At 38.1% G+C, this 16,217-nt stretch overlaps 1 protein-coding gene across 4 annotated transcripts in view; it reads left to right on the forward strand.

Moving 5' to 3' along the window:
- Positions 1-16,217, forward strand: part of SPIDR (scaffold protein involved in DNA repair) — a 199,909-nt gene that overhangs the window by 181,209 nt on the left and 2,483 nt on the right. For 2 of the 4 annotated variants that reach the window (XM_035319390.1, XM_035319392.1), the window contains 8 exons: positions 1,186-1,273; positions 3,584-3,727; positions 3,817-3,876; positions 7,455-7,653; positions 8,796-8,948; positions 13,567-13,660; positions 14,911-15,025; positions 15,502-15,555. In XM_035319390.1, coding sequence (XP_035175281.1) covers positions 1,186-1,273; positions 3,584-3,727; positions 3,817-3,876; positions 7,455-7,653; positions 8,796-8,948; positions 13,567-13,660; positions 14,911-15,025; positions 15,502-15,555 — 907 coding nt within the window. Of the gene's footprint in view, positions 1-1,185; positions 1,274-3,583; positions 3,728-3,816; positions 3,877-7,454; positions 7,654-8,795; positions 8,949-13,566; positions 13,661-14,910; positions 15,026-15,501; positions 15,556-16,217 lie in introns of those variants that run through there. The other 2 variants (XM_035319391.1, XR_004748724.1) reach the window with 2 other exon arrangements.

Raw genomic sequence — 16,217 nt, forward strand, 5'->3', positions numbered from 1 at the left:
AGAAGAACAAGGGAAATACAGAAATAGATAAATTTAAGCAGAAGTGAGATAAAAGCAGAACTTTAAAGGAGATCTTCCCTGACTCCTTGAAGAGAAGCAGCATATTGCAACATGCTTCAGACCAGTACAAGTATGCCTTTTATTTCTTCTAGGCATTTTTGTTTAGAGGCTAAGATTAGCTTTAGCAAGTGTTGGACTTGCTAAAACAGTTTAGAACTGTTTCAGAAGTAGTGGCTTTCATAATTGGAAGGACAGGCAATTCATTCTCGGAGGCAACGTGGGGTTAAAATCCAGATCTTTGTGCTTTGCCTATGCAGAACACGCACAGAGAACTAGGACAAGATAACTGAGAGCTTTAACTCAGAAATGCACACCTCTTCAAGTTGGTTATCTGTGGCTATTTCCCCTCCCTCAGCTATTTTCTTGGCCTCTCCCATAGATGTTTCTGCTTTTACTGTGTGATGACACATCAACTGACAAGGCAGACACCGAACTGCTGCAAATTACAGCTTGGCGTGCTAAAGCTGAAGAGTTTGCAGCAGTTTACCTTAATATGCTGTGCTGTTAATTTTATGTTTGTTGCTAAATTGAAGGTGGGAAACTTTAAAAAGAAACAAATAAAAATCATAACTAAGTGAGCAGCTGTGTAAGGAGACGGTTCTCTGCCCATTGGTACTCCAAGACCTGGGTGTATTTCAGATAAAAAAAAATCTTGCCTGTTTCTCTGTTCATATCTGATAATTTCTAACTTTCCTGATAGCAGTGGCAATCAGCAGTTCGAGAAAAGCAAGAACTAAAAATGTTAGAAAGAAAACATTTTGTCAATCTATCAGTTAAAATAGTTAAAAGCTATTTTTTAAAGAAGTTGTCCGTGTCCTTCCCAAGCTAGCATTTACCCAAGTTCTCCTGGATTTTATCATGTAGCAGACCGTTCATGGCAAAGCATTAAATATGACTTGCTTGTCGCTGAATGTGATGCATCCCTTCCCTCCCTCTCCACCCTGCAGCAGAAAAGATGGAGATTTAATTAGACCAAATCAAAACCAGCTTCTAGAAAGCAAATATGATTTAAAATTGTTTTCATAATCATGCAATGGTATAAATTATATTTCTTAATGAATCTTTTTAATGTAGCATATAACAGGGAGAAGCATTCTAAACCTGATTTTATTTGTCTTTCTGAAGGGCATTAGGACTTTTTAGTCTGATTGACAGCTTATGGCCTCCAGTAGTGCCTGTAAAAGTTCCTGGACAAAGTCAAGACCCTGAAATGGTAAGTCTTATTATTATGGAAATGTGTTTTTTCACTTAAAATTACTATTTTTCTTGGTAGTGTAATCAGATTTATTTTGGGTATGAGATTCTCGCCCTCTCTTTATTTAGCTGCTGAGTGTTGTTTTACTGGTTCTAAGCTAACCTGAGGCACTCTGGATCAGCAGCTTCTTTCCAAAGCAATGCAGTTAGTCTTCTGTTAATCCTCTAGAGCTAGAGTGATAGAATGGCCAGACAAATTACTCCTCTCCTCTCCTTTCCTTGCAGGAGGAAAGAGATATTAGCTGGCTCCACGCTATCTGAGAAATCTATATACAGAGATATTAACTCATTCTTTTGAAGCTCTTTTATGGAGACTAACTCCAGTGAAGATAGACTGACTGCTGGAATTAGGTCTCATACTAGGTTAGGGTGCTTCTGGCTTACGGTTGTCCCATGTGAAGACAGTCAAAAGATGAAAACAAAAATAATCTACTAGAAAATAATGAATGTTTCTGTGATTTTGGGAGGTGGTGGAAGTTCCTAATGCGATGTATTGAAATGGATTTGAGGTATGTTACTGTACATTTGCAAATTAAATTTGCATATTTAATTTTCATTTAATTAGCTTTTGTATTTGAAAAGGAGTCATGTCATATCCAGTGGCATTTTGGTAACACGAGGTCATTTGAGAAGCTTCGTGTTAACCAAGTACTTGTGCTGTCCTGCTGTTCTTGTGTAGCTGTTCTTTGGGGAAGAAGTTTGTGGTATTAAAAGTCTGTGTTAGAGCCTAGAGGAGTCAATCAGGATGCAAGTTCTCATAAAGCAGAAAAAGCTGGCAATGAACAAGTTTCAAAACCAGAGGACATAAAAGGTGGATATTGCTAGTTTTTTCTAGTTATTTCTAAAGTCTGAGAATGTTTCTGCTGCAGTGTACAGTGTTCTTTGAATTGTATGGGGATTTATGTTGAATAATAAAAAGTTCAGACCTTGGTTGTAAAACCAAGACTGAAACTGAGTGAAACTGCTCGTCTCCTTGGTTCTCCCTTTCATATAGACATTTCAGAAGTCTCAGAGGAGCAGATTGTTTTGTGTGCTAAAATACTGTGGACAACAGAATAGGAATATCCATAGATGGATCAAAGCTCTTCAATGTTCTTCAACATCGTTACGACATTCATTTGTTCTTCATTTTCTCTATTTTATTAGCAATCTAGAAGTGGAGGAAAGTTTCCATAATCATTCAATTTACACCCTGTCATGGGTTTGAAATACGAATTCATTCTACAGAGGATCAAGCATATTCTACTGCTGCAGGTTTTTGGCAGAATGCAGGTTTTTTTAGGTGAAATACATTTTCTGTGGCACAAGCAGTATAGCTTTACACACAGTTTTATGGAAGCACATATAAGCATAAATACGTACATAATACTGCCAACACTGAAAAAGATGCTTAGGAAGAAGAGATCTGTGGCACTGATTTCTTTTTAGCCATATGTACCTTCAGGTGCCTTTTTAGTGCCATCAGAGACAAACAAGAATATGGATTGATGTCTTTTTTTTTTTTTCCTTATGCAGACTTTTTTTTAATGAGTGGGCAGCTGTCTTTAGCAGATTCATATTTCTCATATTAAATTAAACACTTTATTAACTATAAACATTGCTAGAAGAATATTTACCAGATCCAAAATAAATAAATAAATAAATTCTAGCAGGGTCTTTATTTCTCAGAAGCCTTTCTCTTTCTTTGACTGGAGATTGATAAAGTTGTTACGTCACAATACTTTTTAAGGGGGAGAGAAAAATATGGTATATCACAAGAAGAACAGTTCTTGTAGTTGTTGAGTTCCTGTTCTTCATTATCTCCTTGTGCTGTCCTGGATTTAATTTGGCAGCTTTAAAAGTTCTTCATCTGTTTACTATCACAAAAACCCACCCACATGCAAAAGTCCCCAGATCTCAGAAAAGTTATGGATGTTAAAAAAAATAAATAATCGGGGTACACCTACCATGTAATAAAAAATACAAAAACAACAATCACCACCTTGGAATAGCTGCAGTGTTTGCCAAATGTGCCAAATCACGAGATGTTTTTATGATGAGGATCAATGTCAGATTATGGAAAGAATGATACACACAAGCTGATTTCAGTTATAACTTGCGAATGTTGTTTTATTAACTCAGCTCCTACTTCAGAGAGTCATCATTTTGTTTTCCCATCACTCTTAAAATGTAAATTGTGTGGTTCATTTTGGCTATTATTATAAAACCTGACCGGCCACATTGAAGTGCCTTTTTTAATGTCACATTTCTTTTCCTTATTTTTTAATAGATGACGACTAATCTTCCTCCTCCCAGCTTCTGTTACATTCTTACTCTTCAGTCTGGTGAAATACATGTGGAAGTGGATGAGGAAGAGCAGATTTCTAATCTGTACCAGCCACCAGCTGTTCATGGTCTGAAGGAAATTCTTCAGGTAGTCTGCTTTAAAAATCTGATAGGAAATGCTTTCTACCACTGAATTTCTGCTTGTCTCATTCCCTGTTTTTGTACCATTATTTTCAGATCGATGGTTGTAATGAGCGTTGTAGCTTTTGGGCACGAGTGCTATACCTGAGGCTGCAGGTAATCTTTTCACTTAGTGAAATGTATGTGTGAAGAGGCCAGCATTTATCTTGTTTAGGGAAAAGAAAAACTTCCTGCATTATCTTCAAAAGCTACAGAAGCAGAATTAGCACCAGGTCTAAAATGCTTGTGAATGGATTAGATGAACTGCATGTTGAAGCTGCATGGTTTCAATCCCATTTACTCTAGAGGGTGAATTATACTTGAATAACTTGCTGTCTAGTTAGAAATAATATTTCACTCTAGTAAGGAAGCTTATAGAAAGTTACTTGAGACTTGCAGTGAAAATCTATGTACTGTCCTTAGATACATAGTTCCCAGCAAGTTCCATAGCAAGAATGCAAGAATAGTTCCATAGCAAGAATAGTTCCATAGCAAGAATGGGGATAGAATTGAACAGATGACAGTTATATAAAAATACAGTTTTTCTCTCTGCATGCAAGTGGGTGGACTATTTTTGTTGACTTCAATAGAAGCCCCTCAGGCAAATTTGGCTTTTATGGTCCAGCTAGTAGAAAGGAGGAACTCTTAGGTAAATACATCTGCCATCCATACTGTGTTGGAAAGCTTATAATTATGTTTTATTTATTTGTTTCTGAATGATGCTACAATTTTCATTCAAAATGTTGCTAACTCCCTCAGTAGTTAAAGGAATTTTTTGTTGCTGATTTATTTATTTTTTCCTGGCGACTGGATCCTCAGTACAGCCAGCCCTGAATTCTGGTGGAGAATAATTTGCAATTGTCCATCAGCTCCACAAGAAACAAAGTGTGAATCAAAGCATATGGACCAAAGACAAAGAAATTCCAGAACGGCCAGCAAAATAGCTGGGGATGCTTCCCACCAGTGTGAGACATAAATTTAGTTTGGTCTTGTCCTCTTGCTTCAAAAGCCAAGGAGTTGTGATTTGATTTTGGGGCAGGGAGTACTTTTAGCTCTCGCGATGAGGGGTATCTCTTGTCACTCCACAGTGTTTTCTCTGCTGAGTGCATGCAGAGCGTTTACTAACATGACAGCAAAGCATTTGCAAACGTGGGAAATTATGTCTACCATGGTGGGATCTTCACGCTGCTAGCAGAAAGACACATACACGTGTGGACTTCTGTTTCCAAGAAGCATGTTCAATTTAAATAAATAAATTCCAGACTGGTGGTATCCTACCCAAGCATTTTTACATTGAGGTACATCTACCTATGTCTGAGACACTGGGGTTCTTCAGTATTCTTGTGTAGAATCACTTCATCACTAAATTAGAGAGAAGAGGGAGTATGCGGGAGCAGTTGTGACTTTGAAGAGTGGAAGCTTATCTAACAGGAAAAATTATAATTTCTATAATTTCTTCTTGCTACTAGGAGGTTTACTGGCTGTTTTTCGTTTAGTGAATAGTAAGCACTAGATTTTCATGAGTGAATATGACTGCTCACGAATTTTTAGAAAGTAATACCGGAAAAGCAGTAGCAATCTTCTTTTTCTGTAATACTGCTGGATAACACTTCTGGATCACTGCTGTAGAAACATAAAAGGTATTTACCTACTGTTAGCGTATCACTTTCCTTCCAGAAGAAGGTCATGAACAGCAGCTTGTTTACTGCAGTTACCTTCGCCAAGAGGATTTACCCCTTCGTGTGCAAAATCATCAAGTTACAATATGTGAGCTAGGGACTACAATTTGGTTCATTTAGCAGGTCTGTTATTATTAGGTAATCTGCTACAGGAGTTAAGTCAAATGTGTTTTAAAAAATAATATTTATTCTACGTAGCAAGAGCATTCTGAGATGCTTCGTTTGTGCGAAGCAGGAATGGAAATATGCTTTTATTATTACTCAGAATCTGTACTGTGGTACAGAAGGAATATGAGGAAATATATTCCATCTGTGGTTAAGGAGCTGTCCTTCCTTATAACTCAATCCTGCTGCTATTTGTCTGTTGTGTCCTTTCTGTTCAGAACAAATTGTCACACATAGCAAGATGATGATTTTATACTAACTTGTGATTTTTTGCTGTTATTATTATTTACTTTTTGGATAATTCTTCTGAAAGCCAGCTTTTAATGTGTTAGGAATTCTCAGGGGACAGCTGCAAAAAATCTTCCCTTTGAAGATATTTTAATGGTAACTACACAGAGGAGGTACTCAAATGCATAGTTATTAGGAAAAGAAACGATGTAAATGCAATTGGAAGCATATATAAAGGCAGGACCATAATATCTGAGTTATAAATTTTACCAGCCATTATTTCTAATTACTGCATTTGTTCTAAGAGCTCCTAGCATGAACAAAAAGTTAATTTTAGTCTGGTTAACGCTTTCAGGGTTTGAACTCAACTGAAGACAAAAAAAGGGGTTCTCATTGCATTACTTTATGCTAGAGAAATGCAACTTTGAGAATAAAATACTTCTGTGATATGTCTCTCCAATCATTGTAGTATTTAAATTTCATTTGAATGCTTTAAGTAATTTTTTTTAAGGAACAGACTAATAATAACAAGGTAAAATAGTAACAAAGCCTTTTTTTAAATTAAGAAAGTAATTTAATTTCAGTTAAATATTTAAAAATATTAGAATCCTCAAAATTACAAGTTGTTTGGACTGGTAAATGCGCACTATGCTCTGTTATTAAACTTGTTTTTTCTAAAGTATGGGAAAATTCACATACATGTAGATACTATAAAAGTTATGTTAACAAAAAAGGAAGAAGAAGAAAAACACAGATTGTGGAATTGTTTGGCTTTGTTAGAGATCCTAGACTAAACACTCATGTCTATATCGTGTCTTTCTAATCTGTCTTGCCCATCATTCCAGTGTGAAAATTTAAAAAAAAAAAAAAAGGTATTATGAATAGTGTATAATTATAAATTAGTAATAACTGTTTTCAGATATGAAGCCTGACATTCAATTTATTTTTTTGGGTTGTGGCATCCCTAATTTTGATACACCTTAATTTAACTACACTACACCAGAGTATTTTCATACCTGTCTTAGTCAGAAAACTTACATTGTCATTGTGGATTCTTCTGTTTCTTAATTATAAGTTACCTACTTTACTACTTCTATGTATCATTCAAACATTTAGAGATGTGTTTGTTCAACAAGAAGAAAAACCTGCAGCTTTGTAACTGTAGTAGCTATCCACTGCAAGGACTGGAGTTTCTGAGAATTAGATAACAGTGCATGGAAAATCTGCTCACACAGCTAAATAACATTAGTAGTAGGGTTAGCCCTTCCTTTTTTCCAAGGGAAAAATTATGCAACACTTTGTTCATAAAAATGGCCAATTAACTTTTTATAAAATATATTTTCAGATCCAAGTGAGTTATGTTAAGACATGAGAGTTGATAGCAGTAGAGCCAAGATCACAGTGGGTCAATCTTGGAAGGTTAATTTAAGGTAGAGATGTTAGTCCATATCTGCATTAAGGAGTAATGAGGAATTCAAATGAAACTTTAAGTCATTTTTATGTACAGGCCCTAAGTGTAGTAACGTTTTATTATTTGCTTAAAGATGAAGATGTTAGTTTAGTCTTTCCTTCTTCTAAAAATTAATGCCTACACTCCAATTGAGTATTTTTTTTAAATCGTAGACAAAACATAGTGTTCCTACAAGTCAAAGAGAGATTTTGTTGTTTGTGACTGACTTCACATTGCAAGATGTAGCTCACACGATTCCAAAAGTTGTTGCTGTGTCAGTTGCTGCATCGTGCGTTCTCAGTACGGAAATCATAGAAGCTCTCAGTGTTGCCTCGCGACTCATCTTCTTCAAGGATGCCCTGTGGGGAAATGGTAAGCGTTACATGTGGTTTTGAAGCAGTTGGAATTGAACTGAAATAACACCCTAATCTATAACACTGTAATACGTGGCCTACAGAGACTTTCACTCTCAGTTGAAGATGAAATGTTACAGGTTTGGGATGAGCAATTTGAATGGGTTTGTAATTAGAAGTTTTCTGTGAGATTTATTTTTTGTATTTTTGGTTATGTCTCCTATGAAAGTGAGAAATTAAATTATCTTACGGTATGTTCACCAGTATTTCTGTCAGTCTTCCTTGCTGACTGTTGAATCTAAAGACCAGTATCAAGCAAATCTGCTAGCTGACAGGAGACTCAGAAATAGTAAGCAACTTGATTTCGTTTTGGTATTCTTGCAGAGACTTGTTTTATTGAGCTTACTGCCTCTAAAAGGAGTAAGACAATGAATGTAGAGACTTGCATGTCCCTAGACACAGAACTTTTACAAACTGCCACATACCGTCTCAGCTGTCAGAGCCCTTGCCACCATACAGGTTCTGTGAGGTAGTTCACTCTACGTTCATTTTTAGTTGCTCATAAAAACGAGGCTCACCCGTCATTCCGTGTGGTGCATCCGTGTGGAGAGGTGTAATTCACATCTCCTGCCTTCCCTCACTTCCAAAATGCAAGTGGATGGGAAGTACCAAGCTGTGTAAATGGCTGCGTGTCCTGCTGCTGCATCTGCTAACTAGTCTGTTTCCCCTTGCTAGCTGAGGTCGTACTGGTTTCATGCAAAGTGAGCCACACACCTCTGCTTTGGAGAATGAAGTATTGCATGCATCTACTCTTTGTAATCTTTAGAACAAAGACCACCTTGACGGGTGTCCAAGCTTATTCCTGGGGAAGAGACAATAACTTTGTGTTTCCAGTGTGGTACGATGCAGTCTGCATGGAATCTGATTCTCTTTTTGCCATGTTAGATTTTTTAAAAATCTTTTCCCCAGGAGTTGCAAAGTGTAACAAGAGCGTGCTGCATGTATCACTGAAAGCAAAATATTTTGTCATTGAGAAAACCTGATGGAGTCTGTCCATCTGTTTAGTAGCTGGCAGAGATCATTGTCTTTATTGGCCATGACAATTATCATGGTCACCTTTTTCCCTGTTACTGTACTGAGTTGAAATGTCTTTGTTGGCAGGTAGGATTATTTGTGTTGAACGTACTGTTCTCTTATTACAAAAGCCTCTTTTGTGCTCGGCTGCCGGTGCTGACCTCAGTGAGCTGCCTGGCCCTGTCAGACTCGATGAGCTGGATTCTACCACACAGGCCAATTCCATTTGTGCTGTGAGAGGTTCGTATGGCCTTTTTTTGAAATGAATGTGGTTAATTATTCGTGTTCACTTTAATCTTTCAGGTCCTCGTATTGGTTTCTTGCACAAATAGGGTGCAGGGATAAAAAAGTACAGTATTGCTGTAGATCATTAGGATATATAAGTTTTTATGCTTCTTCCTGGGCTCCATTTGTCTTTTGCTGGCCAAGCTCTGCCTGGCTACTGCTCCCCCTCGCTGATGCCCCAGAATAAACGTTTGATGCACAGCCTGGTTTATTATATTCCTTCCTTTGCCATCTTCTTTCAGGAGCCTTCTGTTCACACCAGCCTTGTTGATATTGGCAACAGTAAGGTATACCAATATTTTTCAGGCAGATGGAGAAGGTATGTCAGCCAGACTCTGAACGGTAGGGGTTACTGTCTGATTTCCCTGGAGCTCTGCTGCAATGGGGCAATTTAATATTTCACCATAGTCACCTAGCTTAGCTTGGCCAATATTTGCTCACCAGCCACTTTGGATCATTGCTTTGTCTAATACTTTAGTCCTACCGCTAACCATGCAGAAATGTTTCTTACAATGTAATTTCTAGTATTTCCTAATAGTGCAGTAACATTTCATACAATATATTTTATAACACCTTGTCCACTCAGGTTCTTAAGCCCCCCCCATTTGCATAGTGCCTATAGGGAAAAGTCCTTAAAAGCCAAGTACTTGCAGCTTTTAAAGACAGTTTCCTTTCTTAATTTTACTCTTATGATTCCAGTAGCCCTTGTAGAAAATTCTTGATACTGTTTTCAATTTACACTTTCAAGTATTCACCTGAATGTTTGAAAGAGGCTTAAAATAATAGCAAATAATGGTTACAAATGAATTCTTCCAGCTATAAAGTGGTACACTGAAAAGTCAGTTTTAAACCACTCAAAGCTATTACTAAACATACCTTCTCTTAGAGTATATCCACAGGTTAGCGATGCCTCTGTGATTGATATATGATCACCTTGCAGTGACAAATCTTGAACTCTGCATAATGAAAAACAAGCACAACTACAGGCACTCTAAGCCTCAGTCATTATGTATGTACATCTCCCATTGACACTGTGAGTTACTTGAAGGACATTTCTGTCACTGGGTAGGAAATACTTTTTGGCCTTTTTTTAACCTCTGCAATAGTTGTGCTAGGAGTTATCACTTCTCTGCTTTTGTTTGTTGTAACTAGGTATGAGAAGTGCCTGACTTCTTTTGACCCATTGGCAGTGCATATAAAGCAAAATCTGAGTCTTTTCTTTTTTCAGTAGAGCAAAGAAAATACACCTTTGTGATCCTATGTGTAAACAAGTGCTTTACTTACATAAGAGGTGTCATGCTTCCCCCGATTTTTTATTACAGATGTGAGAATGACAACAGAAGAAATTAATCCTACAATCTTGTCTTGCTTAATATGAAATTTGCCTGGGGTAGCTGTTACCAGTATGTTCCCACACCTTTGTACCAATGCAGAATGTAAAGTATCTTATGTCTATGCTAGTGCTATATATAGATTGTAACCTCGCTTTTTTGTGTAACTAGAATTATTTAATAGCATTTCAGATATATGCACTGTTTTGGAATTTGTTTAGCTATTGTCTGCAAGTTTCTACTAAAGAAGTGAAACTAATAGTGTTAGCAGTGTTTTGTTGGTGGGAACATATATATTTGATGGAGTAATCCATGAAAGAAGAGTTATCTTCTCCAAAGTTCACTCACCACGTCTCTCTCACCTAGAAAAAAAAAACTCACAGAATTGTAAACCTGGCTTTCAGTGAGAAGCAGGATTACTTCGTTCATTGTTTTTCTTTATTCCCTTCTCTTACTTGCCACACTTTTAGTCACCTACGTGTTCTGTATGTAGGCTTCCTCTCACCTAATGCTCAAAGGGGCTGCAAAGGCTTTCTCTACCCCTTCTTGAAGCATTGCTTCTTCCTGCTCATTCACCCTCATTGCTGCCCTCCTGGCTCTCAGGAATTTGGCAGAGTACCTTCTCAACCTTCACTAGAAAAACTTCCTGGTAATCAGCGGACTGTCCCCAGCTGCAAGCAGTCTGTATTTGTGTCAGTGTTCTGCTCGATGAAGTCTTCCAGTCATCCTTGGTCAAATCCTTCCTTCCCCACCAGAAAGGGCTACACTGTAATCCAAACAGAGCTGCCGAGTCTGTCAGAAGTCTTTATTTCAGGGAGGTCTGATCATACCAGCTCTGGGAAGGAGTATGTTGCTGGTCAACAAACGAGTGAGAACCTGGGATTGCTTTCTCCTGGAAACTTTATTCCTCTTTCAAAGATGAGTCTGTGTTTTTCACCTGTGAGCTGAGGGTTAATAGGTTTATTTTCTCATCACTATTTATTACAAAGTAATTTCTAACCTGTTTTTGCTGTACAGTAGGAGTCAGGATAATCCTAAATGTTGGCAGTTCATACTACACAGAACTACTTTTCCTCCTAACCATACTTACGAGCAAATTCTACTTAGTTCATACCACATATGCTGTGCGGGAATATTACATGATTAATGATGTTTGCCTAGTGTATGATTCACATGCAGTGATTGAATTTTGACATTGCATATTTTCGTGTTTAAGCCCTTACTCAGGTTTCTTTTTCAGTTTCCCTCTTAACAGCCTAAACAAAATGGAGTAAATCATGTTACCTGGCTCTCTCTTTTGGACTTAAATTCTTCCCTTCCTATCTATAAATCAGGGTAACAGATTGGCAAAAAATAATAATATCCATATTCATTTTTCAAACATTTCAACCAGAGTGTTACTTTAATCCTCCTTTGCATTCCTCACTCAAGACCTGTTTTTCCAGGTGTTGTCCTGATTGAGCTATTGTCAGTCTCTTCTTAATGATGTCAGCCACAACCCAGAAAAATAGAGTAGAGGTAAAAATCTATGTGCATTTCCATTTAAAAGAAAGATCTTGGGAGAATATCCAAAAGGTTTGTGAAAGTCAAGCAAAATCTAAAGTCTTGACAAAGATGTGCAACTGTTCAGCTGCTTAAACTTGAGAGATCACTCTGCATACAGGATGCAAAAGGCTGTCACTAGATTATTAGATCTGTTGCTGTTTGGAGTTGTATTCGTTCTGACTTCAGTGATCTCTGGTGGTTTCATGAGGGAATTCTGTTTTCATCAAAATAAACCTCTCCCATAGACCTAATCTCAGAATGATCCTGATTCATCTTCAGATGTTTGTGCACTGGCATTCCACAGTTGCAGTATAGCATGCTACTGGGGGAAAAATCAAAAGGCTTAGAGAGAAACAGATCTGTCAGAAAAAGGTCGCTGTTTTATTATTATTATTATTATTATATTTATTTATTTATTTTTAAATTGAAATAGTGATTTTTTTTTTTAATAAAAAAGCAAACGTACCCAGCAAAGTAGTAGTTTTTCTTCTTTTCCAAGAGCAAAGGAAACATGCCTCTGTTGTGGCAGGAATCATTTACCTTGCAAATGCCAAAAGAAACTCACAGTTTTTCACAAAAACTGGAGAATCAAAATTATTTTGGTTACAGTCCAAGGGGTTAAATACACAGAGTTGCAGTGCAATCCATGTGGGGGGTGGGAGAAAGAGAGAGAGAGAGCGCGGTTGGGTCATAAATGTAATAGTTAAGAAGTTGGTTTCCTGATCTTCAGACTTGCTGTCCTTTGAATTCCCAAAGGAAAATACGGTTTTGTTGTTTATGTGCAGCTCCCCCCTTTCTGACAGTCCTTGTCTCAGGAGAGTCAGGAAAGCTAGAGATTAAGACCCTGTTTTACAGAGAGTGTAAATGCTCCCTAGTCTCCAAGGGCTTATTTCATTGAATGTATTACATAACTGCAAGGTTCTAGCTCAAAAGGAGCTGGAATTTTTAATCCGTGCATCTTTTGTACCAGACTGAGGGTTTATTTTATGGTGAATTTGTTCTTAGAGCTGATCCACTGCATATGGTTCAAAATACTTGTAGGTATTTTCTCCATAAATAATGCTAATTATTTCAGCATACTATTACCATAAGGCATAATACAGTATTTAAAAGTCTTTACTGGCCTCTCATAAAACTCAGAACGTTTTTTTTTTGCCAAAACTATCAAAGCCCCTTATAATAGTCCTATGTGTCTTTGGCATCCCTTTCTTAGGTACACACTTAGAGCAGTGGGCAAGATCTAATCTCTCTTAAATCAGTATGAACGAAGAATAGCTCTATTGGTAATAGAATTTAACCTGCATCATTGTTTTTGAAAATGATCGCGTCTTCTAATTGGTTTGTGTTTCCGAAATGCTGGTATCAATCTGGCCTGATGATATTTCTAACTACTTACTGCCATGGAAGTACTGGAGGACCAGTGAGACAAAAACAAGCAAGCAAACAAAACAGAAAAGCAATAAAACCTCCAAACAGAACAAACGAGCCTGTTTGGAAGGTTAACTTTCAAATATCCACCTTTTGATATTTTTATAATGCCATGTAATGTAATTCCATGGTGGATGGATGTAGGAGAAAGGGAATGAGACTGCTGGAGAAGCTGCGGCTTGCTCTGACCCATGAAAGGAAGAGTCTTGTTCTTGAGGCACGTTTGCCAGGTTGCATTTAGTATTTTAAAAGAATTTCATTTTCTGTAGGTACCATTGTTGGTGTTAACGAGAGCACTGCCTTCTCCTGGCCTACGTGTGACAGATGTGGCAATGGAAAGTTGGAACTGTATCCCCGGGACAGGTGAGAGTCAGGGTGCTCCGTAGGATTCCAGGTGTTTTGCAGATGTAGCCATAACAGCCATAGGTGATGCAATAATTCCTGCAGGCACAGACTGCACTTTGTTCCTTCCTAGAACTAAGACGTAGTATTTTTATTGCTGATGAACTGATAAAGCCAGCAAGGTTAGATTAATTTATTAAGAATGATACAAGTAGATATGAAGTGGTTTGAATTTGCAGTCACCATGTTTTTCCAAGCTAAATTTTTGCTTATAAAGATTTCATACCCCTCTGCATTGTGATGTTAGTTTTAACAAACATACCACATAAATCACAGGCCCGACTTGAAGCTCCTTGAAAAGTAGCTTCTTGTGTACCAACGTTCTTCTACCCAACGCTGTTACCCTGCATACCACTAATTCGCCTCAGTTTTGTGCTGCACTGTGATCTGTGCTGTATTTTACATAAATGTAAAGGGCAGACCGATTAGAGCATAAAAAGAAGGAAAAGGGGGTCTTTCTATTGGAGAAGCTTACAAAAAGCGTAGGGAGAAGCTGGGTGATTTCAATCCTGCTGAAACATACACCCTTTTCCTAAATAGGAGAAGTTTTACTGCATATGGGCTGTTATGTATAACCTCAGGGGAAAAGTTGAAAATATAACAACATAATTACTGTCCTACATTACACTATCATGCAGAAAGCAAGGAGGTATGTATGTACACATAGTAGTGTACTTTGTGATTTTTTTAATATATTCTCAAGAACACTTTAGCTTTGTTTGGAGAACAATGTAGCATCAACACTTATTTAAGACCATATTCCAACAAGCACTTAGGGCTGTGCTTAATTTTCCGCATATGGCTTAAGTGTGTGCTGTAAATGTTGAGTGCCTGCTGAAGGAGGGCCTAAATCAACAAGTCATCTAGGCCAATTCTATACTTTTTTCTGTTGCCATAACTTTTAGAAGGTTATGAGATTAATATTTGATTGCATTGTCTATAAACTGCAACCTCCCCCCACGTTGCTTGAAGTTAAAAAAGAAGATCCTTTTGCTAGAAGAGTTTAGTTCCTCCAAGAAAATTACTGAGGTCCACCAACAGAGGAGCTCCATTTGCTGTTACCAGCTGAATCTCTTAACCAGGCTTTTCTACTAGAACTCTACCAGCAAAGCAGTTAGAGAACAAGCAGGTCGGTTTTTGTTTGTGTTTTGATTTTGTGACTGATATTTTTTCCATTCTCTGTGTTTTCCATCGTTATTTACATGCTTCAGAGGATCGCTATATTGCAACCAGTGCTCTGAAGCTGTCGTTTCACCAGTTGTGAAAATGCAGTTGGAAGTCTTCTTGAGTTGTCCATCCCGATCTCAAAGCACAGTAAAAGTAAAGGTATGGCACAAAATGAGCTTCCGTGTATTGAGTATCACGAGGCTAGATACGTAGACACGTAGGTACTCTAAACGACACTTCTATAAACAGCTCTGTTACAATAAATAAATAAATAAATAAGAGTATCCTGTAATTTAATCTGGTGCTAGACTTGTGTTTCACTGGACTGAGAATCCAGTTCCCAGATCTTGTTCAAGTAGCACAGTCACTGAGTTCACCCTAAGCTTTCCAAAATGTCGAATGCATCAGGTCCAGCTGAAGGGCTTTGTTGGGTTGGGCCCTTGGGAATCTTTCAGGCTCCCATTCTGAACATCGTTTGTGTCACCTTTTCTCTTCTTTTTAGGCCAGAGAAACAAAACCATGCTATTGAAATCATAGATCTGTGTTTAATGTGACTGTTTTAATCTACAAACACAGTGTCTTCCTTTACATAAGATTCTTGTCATGAACAAAACCTGTTAATTTTCCTGTTGCAGCTGCTACAAAGAACAATCTCTTCTCTTCTGAAGTCTGCTGCCAGCGAGGATGGGGTACGTATAATGGATAGTGATGAAAGAGAGTTTAACTGTGTAACTCACTACAGAGGCAGGGTCCAGGAGGTGCTGTGAAGAGCGACTGGTGTCACAGAAATGGCAGGGTGGTCTGACAGCCCCTCACACTGGGCTCTTGCCAACACATGGTCAGGTCAGCCACGACTTTGGCAGAATACCTCCAAGGATGGAGACTCCACCACCTTTCCAGGCAGCTCTTTTCAGATCCACAAGAGGAGCAATAGGAGATGTCACTAGAAATATTTTTTTTCTCAGGTGCCACCTGGGACTGAGTGGGTATGAAGCGTGTTCATGTGCTCCCAGCACAAACCTACCCTTTGGCAATCCTACCTTCCACCTGCTGATGCCCGGCTATTGCATATCAGGTTTTTAACACTCTCCTTTTTAGAAGAGAGGTGCCACAGACAGGATGTACAGACAGCATTAGCTCAGACACGGATCTGCAGAGCTATCTGCAAACAGCAGTGTGTCCGGACATTCAGAGCCAGTATGGGCAGTGCTAGGCTTTACTCCGTCTTCTGGCTGAAAATCCAAAGGCAGCAAGGATACAGTCCAAGCATGCTACTTTTCCAGGCTCCTAAACCCTATAAAGCACAACTGCTTTCTAATAGCACAAGTATGAAATCACTGGCAGGCAGCAA

The sequence above is a fragment of the Oxyura jamaicensis genome, chromosome 2 (assembly GCF_011077185.1).
Source record: "Oxyura jamaicensis isolate SHBP4307 breed ruddy duck chromosome 2, BPBGC_Ojam_1.0, whole genome shotgun sequence".
Lineage (NCBI taxonomy): Eukaryota > Metazoa > Chordata > Aves > Anseriformes > Anatidae > Oxyura > Oxyura jamaicensis.